Consider the following 8,813-nt stretch of genomic DNA (forward strand, 5'->3'; position numbering starts at 1 on the left):
AATATTTTAAAATCATTAAAATGAATAAGTCATAATATTTTGAGTTTGTCTAAATGTTTGAAGACAAAATATAGGATTTTATTAAGATTAACAAATAACAACAGAGATGGAGAAAATTTCAGATAGGGTTATATGGAAGTCTAGGCATTTACGGGGCTTGTAATATGTCATTGGCGACTTAACACGCTGTGTAACAATCACCATTTTGCTTATGTTTGAATAAACATATGTCTTCAGTGCTTCCATCTGTTGATTATAAAGAAGTAAAACAGTCCCTTCTCTAAAATGTTCTCCAACTCTGTTGTTATTTGTTAATCTTAATAATTTCTTAGGTGGTGAGATGAAATCCTTCGTCTACAAACATTTGGATAAACTCAAAACTGTTTATCATTTAAATTATTTAAAATGTTCAAATAAATATTGTAAATAAACCAACAATTCCAAGAATAAATATAAAATAGGAATATTCTTGTCAAGCGTTGCCTATTATGTGAGTTAATTGAATCAGATAGATATCTTCACAACAATAAAGATTGCATCTCTTTTTCTTCACTTAAATTAACAGATAGAAGTATTTCAGAAATATGGATGTTCAAACATAGGAAAAATGGTAAATGTTACTCTGTGTTTAAAGAAGCCACTAAAGCCAGCCAATGACAGGTCATCCTCCTTAATGTCTAGACTTCCATATTTCTTTCCTAAACCGTTCTTCATCTCCGCTATCAATTGTTATTGATTAAAAGAGTTTTTTTTTCAGATATTTCTTTATTTAAAAAAAAACATACTTTTAAATACCAAAATAACATGATATATAAACAATGAGAACAACGCATTTATTCTTATTTTGTTCTTGTCGATGTCAAAAAATTACAATATAAAGCCTTAAGTTAATAAATAAATTAAATAAATTCACCATTCATAAATACAAAATAAATACATTTTTTAAGCAAATTGATTTGATATCTCAAGTCTATGTACGAACCAGTCAAATTTTTAAATCCAAATTAAAAATAATCCTTATTAAAAAAAAGATTGAGCCTTTAATAAAATCATCATTCAACTTTATTGAAAAGATTGAGCTTTTAATAAAATAATCATTCAACTTTATTGGATGATATAATATCCAATAAGGTTTGAGTGTGGAAAAAAACTAATAAAAACATTAAAGGTGGTATCAACTTTGAAATAAAAATATAGCACGAGTAAATCATTGTATTACTTCTTAGACGGAGGAAGGTATGACCTTTCTGAACCTTTTCCAGAGAAAGGTGTGCCATATTCAGAACTAGGTTCTCCATTGTATCCGTTTACTCCGTTCTGACCTCCGTTTTTTGTATTGTAAGCGCCATTTTGACCCGGTGCACCATATTCTGCACTCAGAGCATTGCCGTTACCAGTCCCTGATCCATTTTGCTGGGGAGGCAGGTAAGAACGTCCTGATAGGGTAGGTCCGTTTCCCAAACCATTTTTGAAAGCAGAAAGATCATTGCCATTTCCGTTTCCGAAGCCATTTCCAAATCCGTTTCCATTTTCATTAGCACCAGGTGGTAAGTATGACTTGGCGAGAGCGTTTCCGTTTCCATTACCATTTCCGTTTCCATTCAGTTGTGCGAAAGCAGAAGGTCCTCCGAAAGCACTAGTTGCGCTGAATCCGTTTCCATTGCCATGGCCGTTTCCGTTACTGTGTCCATTACCATTACCGTTTTTTTTGGCGTACCCATTTCCATTAGAGTACCCATTTCCATTTGAATTACCATTACCATTAGAGTAGCCATTTCCTTTTCCATTAGATGCGTAACCATTTCCATTTCCGTTGGAGTATCCGTTACCATTTCCATTGCCATTAGAGTAACCGTTGCCATTTCCATTAGAGTTGAATCCATTTGAACTTCCTGATCCAGAGGATGAGAATCCGTTTAGAGCTGGAGCGCCATATTGAGAACTGAGTCCGTTGCGGCCATTTGATCCATTTCCATTGTAATTTCCGTTGCTTTTACCGTTTCCGTTTCCGTTTCCATTGCTACGATATCCATTTCCATTGCCATTTTTGTATCCATTCCCGTTTCCTTTTTTTAATGGAGCTCCATATGCTGCGTCAGGGCTCAAAGCTTGAGATTCATAACTGTATCCTTGTTGAGCCGAACGAGCATCAGCTTCTTCCATAGCCCTCACGACCTGTTCGTTGACACCGTAGAGAGATTCAGCTCTGCTGCAGTCTACATTGTACCACCAGTCACATACAAGGTACTCTTGGTTGAAAATAGATCCGTTAGGGCAAAGGAAGGAATCGGATTTTCCTCCTCTCTGGCAGATGTAGAAAGCCTGGCACTGAGCTTCGGGATCGGCGTAGTAGCCTGGATACTGCTGGTTCTCGCAGCTGAAGGAGGTTTGAGGTACCTCGGAGTACACGGGGTAGTCACGGCCAGCCTCTCCGGGGATCTCTCCACCGTTGGAGCTATCTTCTTCGTTGTAGTTGTAGCCTTGACCAGACGCGGAGCCATCATATCCCAGCTGGTTGCTGGGATTGTCACGGGAGTAACCATTTTGGGCCCCCACAATGGTAAGGGCGCAAAGACAAACAAAGCTCCACTTAAACATAGTGATCTTACCTAAAAAAATTACAAAATTTGAGAAATATATTTACTTGCTTGACTTTTCTGTTGGAACTGGGTACCTTACATTTAATATTCATAAGCAAAAAAAATATTTCAATAAAATCTATCGGCATTTTTGTGAAACTTTTTTACATTTATATGAATACTAACTAGATTATAAATGTACATGTGTAAATATATACATATGTGTATATATGTGTATGTCTGTATGTATATGTATCAAAATGTGTATACGAATAGTTTATATTTTGTTTGTCTGTGCTCTATATTAATCTGTTAACTATTATAATATATTAAAATGCAATTGCCTAGCTTGGAACGGGGTATGTACCTTTGTTAGCTGGGCAAAGTGAACATGGAATTGTATTTTGATAAAGAGTGTAAATAAATAAATAAAAAATAAGAATAAAAAAAAAAAAAAATTAAACATTAAATCAACATTCGGAAGCACGCGATAACTACTAACCTCACGAGATAAATCGAATTCAAATTTTTAAAATAAATTAAAACATATGATAGAACGAAGACTATTGCCTTTGCCATTAAACAAAGCTTTGCTTTGGCAAAGGCAATCTTTGCCATTAAACATATGTTATTGTGTACGTGGGTATCGAATATTTAGAGCCCTCAAACTAATTAAACCTATTTATATACAGAATGGCCGGTGAAGTGACGTCCAAAGGTAAAATGTAGGTACCTTATATTGAGTAGTATTCGAATCATCCCATGTATGTTCCGTGATTTTGCGTAATTTTCGAGTAATGATTTTTTGTAAATTTTTGACCAGATCGGTATTCAATTTTTTTTTTCTTAAAGGTTTTTTCAAGATTTTTTTTGTATCTCATTTTTTTTAAATTGTACTGACACGCATAAAATAATCAGCTTCGTTACACAAGCTACAAAAGTTTTGACCTAACATGCAGAATTTAATTTCGTGCGAGTCAGACATGAACTTTTAACTAAAATATATAATCTAGGAACATTAAGAGAACATTTAGTGCCAGAGATATTTGGTCAATACGTGAACATAGTGCTTCTGTTACTCTCTCGTAGAAGCCTCCCCGATATTGTGCGAAAAAGACAACAGCACGTTGGACTTATTATCGTTTTCCGCATCCAAAAACTGAACCTTTTTTTGAGAAAAAGTCTCTGAATGAAATTTTCTGTGTTGGCATCTTTTCCATTTTTCAAAACTGCTTTTCAAACTTGTATATCATACGTCCGAAGATGCCACTAAAACTAGGCGTTTTTTTGAGTTTTCGGATGGTACTACCATGACAAACAATTTATCAAAAAAGCAAATTAGATGGACACGCTAATAATAAATATCCAAAATTTCTTTAAAAATCATTTCTCTAGCGCAATATTCCAGGGAGAAAATACGAGAATACGTTTTTATAAAGAAAAGTCCGACTAAATTAAGGTCAAGTGGGGTAAGAGTGGCATACTTTTTTGTTAAATCAAATTGAACGCTCTGTTTTTGGAGTTGGGCTAATTATTTTCTTAGTTTACCACAAAAACAAATTTTAAAAAGGAACATTTGTTATTATTGAAAAACATAAAAAAATCGTTTTATTAATAAAAACTTAAAAATCAGCTCGGCTGTTCCTCTTGTCCCGTTACCCGGGATAATAATATCACACCAGATTATCTCTTTATGTATATATTATCGCCCTTAAAATAAATAACCATAGTAACCGCCAATGAAATGTGTGCCTCCAATGATTCAAATAAGCAAGAAAAGGGGCTTTCGTCATAATTCGGGGCAAGAGTCTCAAACAAAAAAATTAATTCCTCTTTTTCTGATTATATTTTATTGATCCTAAACTTTAAAAAAAATTCCTAACTTTAAAAAACACGCACTATCTTCGATTCAAACTAAAGATATGAACTCTTTTTTTCTATGATTTATTTTGTTGCCCTTTAATAATAAGGAATATTTTTATGTTTTTTTAGATTTTTAATTTCCTTTTTTAATTAATAAAAAAAAAATACCTTAGAATCTTTTACTGAATATTTTCTCTTTATGTTACACAAAAATATTTAAACTGTCTATTTATTATAGGAGCAAAAATTCATGAACATTTCCTGTAACCCACGAACAGGCCATGCCTTTGAGAGATTTTTCGTTTACTATTTTTACGGTTAAGATATTTTTTATTTCTACTTAATTATCCTTTATTTTTTAATATTCTTATGTAAACTGTAAAACAACGAAAAAATTTAATAAAAAAATAATAATAAAAACTCTCAAAAATTATTTATCATTAAAAAAAATGGAACCCAATTGTAACATATTTTTGATCTGAATAGTAACATAGTCTGACCGACTTAGTTCTATAGATTTTCGACCAGGTTTGATTTCTCTTGCTTTTTAGTTACCCTTGCCTCACCGGACCTCAATTTAAACTGTGATTTTAAATAAGAAAAATATATATATAAGTTGACCTAAATATATATATTTTTTTTAATGTATTTTTTTTGATAAAAAACACTCTCATTTTAAATAACTTAATTCCAAGTCACTGTAATATCACTCACTTGAATGATTTTTTTTTCGAATAAATTAACTTACAAAATAAATTTATATTGAACACGAAAGGATCACTTATTATAACACTCGATGCACTTGTTTGCTTCACAAGAGCGAAAGATGATCTCGATGCCTGGTCCAAGATACAGCAATCTTTTTATACTAATCTGAATTATAATTCGTGACCATACGAGGTGTTTTAAGCCCCCGCCTGTGGCTAAAAGCCCAAAATCGTGTAAGTTTTGGTTGCAGAAACAATAATAACTCCAAAATGTGGATCAAGCGAGAGATGTGTTGGTTGCGAAATTATCAGAAGCCTATGAGCTACATAAATTAATGAATATCCCATGTGTTTTTTTCATAACGCATGATAAGTGGCCGCAAGAGTGTTTTAAATAAAAATATTAAGTTCTAAAAGAAAGACAAAATATTTTTGACTTGATTTTATCTGATTTTATATGCGAATGCTGCGAGATATTGCATGAATTTGTTTTTTTTTTTTAAAAGATTTTTTTGCACCACAACAGGCCAGGGGGCCCAATAAGAGTGGTGGATTTCGTCACAAACACCCAGGTTTAATTTTATTTTTTTGTGTTCTCATCGGGAATCGAACCCGAAACCTTCCGGTTGTAAGTCAAGTATCTTGATCATTTTATCACGGAAGCCGATTATTTACATCGTTTCCAAGTATCAAATAATTATCAAATGTTACACATGTAGTTTAGTAATTGTTTTCCATAAACGTCAATGTAAAATGTGGTCTGTCATTCATACGATATATTACTTAACGTCGTTTCCGAAACATATATCCTATCTGCGCTTTTACAAAACCCGGCAAAACATTTAAAATAGTTTGTTCCCTTTTTTTAAATATCAGTGTTTATTTGGATTTTTACTGGACAAAAATACAACATCTTTTACTAATTCTCTTGTAAAACGTCATTTGTGATTTACGATTTTATACGTGGGAGGTGTTGATATGTTGAAAGCAATAAAGGTTTTGAGATTTTTCTTATAAAAAGTAAATTAGAATGCAAACTTAATTGTCATCCAAAAATCTTATTATTTTTTTGGTGAAAAAATATGTTTGTTAATTTGGGTAGATTTATTTACTGCTTTAGTTTACTAAAAATTGCTAAAAACCAAACAACCTTTTTACCAATTTTTTTCTTTTTCTATAACTCCTCATATAAACTTGCAAGTATGTGTATACAAATACATGAATAAATTTATGTCTGTTATGAAGGTCGCGAGAAAAGAAAATGTGCGGGGTTAAGGTCACGAATGTGTAGCATTTTAAATTATTTAGTTATAATAATCTAAATAAAGTACATGATTAAAATTAGATTCACTATTTCATTTCTTGTGTCCTTTTTACAGTAACTATTTAATTGAAGTACTTATTTACGAAAATGTCAATTGAATTTGAACGAGGCGTTATACAAGCTTATTATCATAATTTTATTTTAATATTAAGTTTGAACTTTTTCTCCTAGTTTAAAATTATTTATAAATTACCCAATATTTTTCTCAATGTTATGCAAAATAGTTGCTTTCAAAAAACATAATTGGATTAACAGTACCTAAATACTCAATAAATATATAATTTAAAACGTGTAGAAATAATGCAAAAACATATTATTTTATAAATTCGCGTCAACGTCATCACTATACCTTGCTGTGCATAGGAAAATTGTTTACGTGCACTAAATGCAGCGTATTTCAATCAAGAGTAATGAAGAGCAATTCAGACAGGAATGGTGAAGTTTCGCTGAGAAAAAATACGTTTTATACAAATCATAATCACACCCGAGACCTCAAGCATGGTAGGTGAACGCGCTAACGTAGGAGAGAGTGCCCATAAATGGGACAGTCCATAAATGGGACAGTCCATTAATGGAACAGTCCATGAATGGGACAGTCAATGATTGGGACAGTGCATGAATGGGACAACCTTTTTAAATACACTACATCAGCACTACGACTAATAACGGATCAAGCTAGATGTATTTTAAAATTATTTGTAAAAAAAAATTGTTGCACCTCTCCATTTTTTAAAAACTTTGTTGCAGTAATTTGTGCATTTATGTTGTACTTCGTGCATCGATTAATATATACAATTGAAGTTAATTCTGTAAGGATATTTTTAGTCAAGTTTAACAAATTCACTAAAACATAGCACGAAGTGTTCTTTAAATCACGAATTCCCTTAAATGGGATACGTGCAATGATCATGAATGAGATACTCACTGTAATAAATACGAAACATAAACTTTTTCAATTGTGTGCCCTATGCATCACTGGGTGCTGATTAAGGTTTAATGAATAATAACATTATATTTTACAACGAAGAAATACAAAAATATTTTTTTATCATCATCATCATTCCTTTTCTGCACCTAATGGTGCATAGGTCACTGCATTGGTACACGATTCATCAATCGCACTGTATTTCAATCATTTTTTTGTTACATGAAGGTGGGATGATCAGTCTTACACTTCAGGTACCAGTCCAGTATCTATGAAATATTCTAATGCAAAAACACATTTTCAAATTAATATTTCATATCAACCATGTCAGGAATCGAACCCGAGATCTCTTACATGATAGGTAAACGCGCTGACCACTACACCTTATCTCTTTATAGCGAATGCTTCTACTGAAATTATTATTTTTTTTAATAAAATAATGTAGGTACTTACAAATGTTCCTAAATATTATGTGGAGGCGTTGATTTATTTTTTCTTGTTTAAACGTATTTTTAAAACCAATCTTTTGTTTTAATATGTATGTCCTATTTATACTTAAACACTTTCATATGGTGGTGAGAGAAAAAACTTGTAGAGGAAGGATAAAAGCCGAGTGAACGCGGTTTAAATGCGATCTCTTAGACGAATATGTGGGAAATCAACGTATGACGGGGTTACGAATTATAAAATCAGGTGAGAGTGTAAATCTGAGTCAGGTACAGTTGATAAGATTAAGAAAGGGTCTCTGGGATGGTTTGGTCATGTAGAATTAATGAATGACGATAAAATGCTAAAACAGGTATAGAATATGATGAGAATGAACGGTAACGTGAAACGAGGATGACCAATAAAGACGTGGCATGATCAGATAAACCAAAGTCTTAAGTATAGTCATGTTAAAAGCAGGCTGAACCGAAGAGCACTTATGACAAGATGTATGAATGTGGAAGAAGCTAGAAATGGATGCCAGGATAGACGTGTGTGGTAATTGATTCTCTCTGCCTACCCCTACAGATAAATTGCGTGATGGTAGTACTCGTAGTAGTAGTAGTCGTGTAATATTTTAGATAAAATACTAGTTCAAAAAAAAATATTTCAAAATCTCTACTTAATCTGTGTTCAGGGAACAAAGGGTAGGTAACACATTCATTTTATGTAGACTATGATGCAAAATAAAATGATACAAATCATTATAAGTCTGTAATTAATGTTTAATAAGCTACATTTTTTGTTATAATGGTATAATGTAGCATTGATTTGTTTATTATGTAATTAACTTGATGAATGGTAGTTTATTATATTTCTATTTAAACATTGACTAGGTATTCAGTAAATGTTTTATGTATGGACTTTGAAAAATTCAATATTGACATTTGTTTATTAAGCAACATAATTATATGCATAGGTATACAACA

At 32.1% G+C, this 8,813-nt stretch overlaps 1 protein-coding gene across 1 annotated transcript; it reads right to left on the minus strand.

Moving 5' to 3' along the window:
• Positions 1 to 1,149: 1,149 nt before the first annotated feature.
• LOC148278411 (uncharacterized) lies at positions 1,150 to 5,263 on the minus strand. Its single transcript, XM_088231419.1, has 2 exons — positions 5,191 to 5,263; positions 1,150 to 2,609 (listed from the first exon to the last, which is right to left on the minus strand). Exon 2 carries the CDS (start codon positions 2,596 to 2,598, stop codon positions 1,216 to 1,218), a length of 1,383 nt encoding a protein of 460 aa, XP_088087545.1. The 5' UTR covers positions 2,599 to 2,609; positions 5,191 to 5,263; the 3' UTR covers positions 1,150 to 1,215.
• Positions 5,264 to 8,813: the final 3,550 nt, after the last annotated feature.

The sequence above is a fragment of the Micrasema longulum genome, unplaced genomic scaffold, assembly GCF_059751315.1.
Source record: "Micrasema longulum isolate JH-2025_06_02 unplaced genomic scaffold, ASM5975131v1 h1tg000883l, whole genome shotgun sequence".
Classification (NCBI taxonomy): Eukaryota; Metazoa; Arthropoda; class Insecta; order Trichoptera; family Brachycentridae; genus Micrasema; species Micrasema longulum.

What these genes read in the sequence shown, in the direction of transcription:
- LOC148278411 (XM_088231419.1), bottom strand. Translation starts at nt 2,598, where the DNA reads ATGTTTAAGTGGAGCTTTGTTTGTCTTTGCGCCCTTACCATTGTGGGG.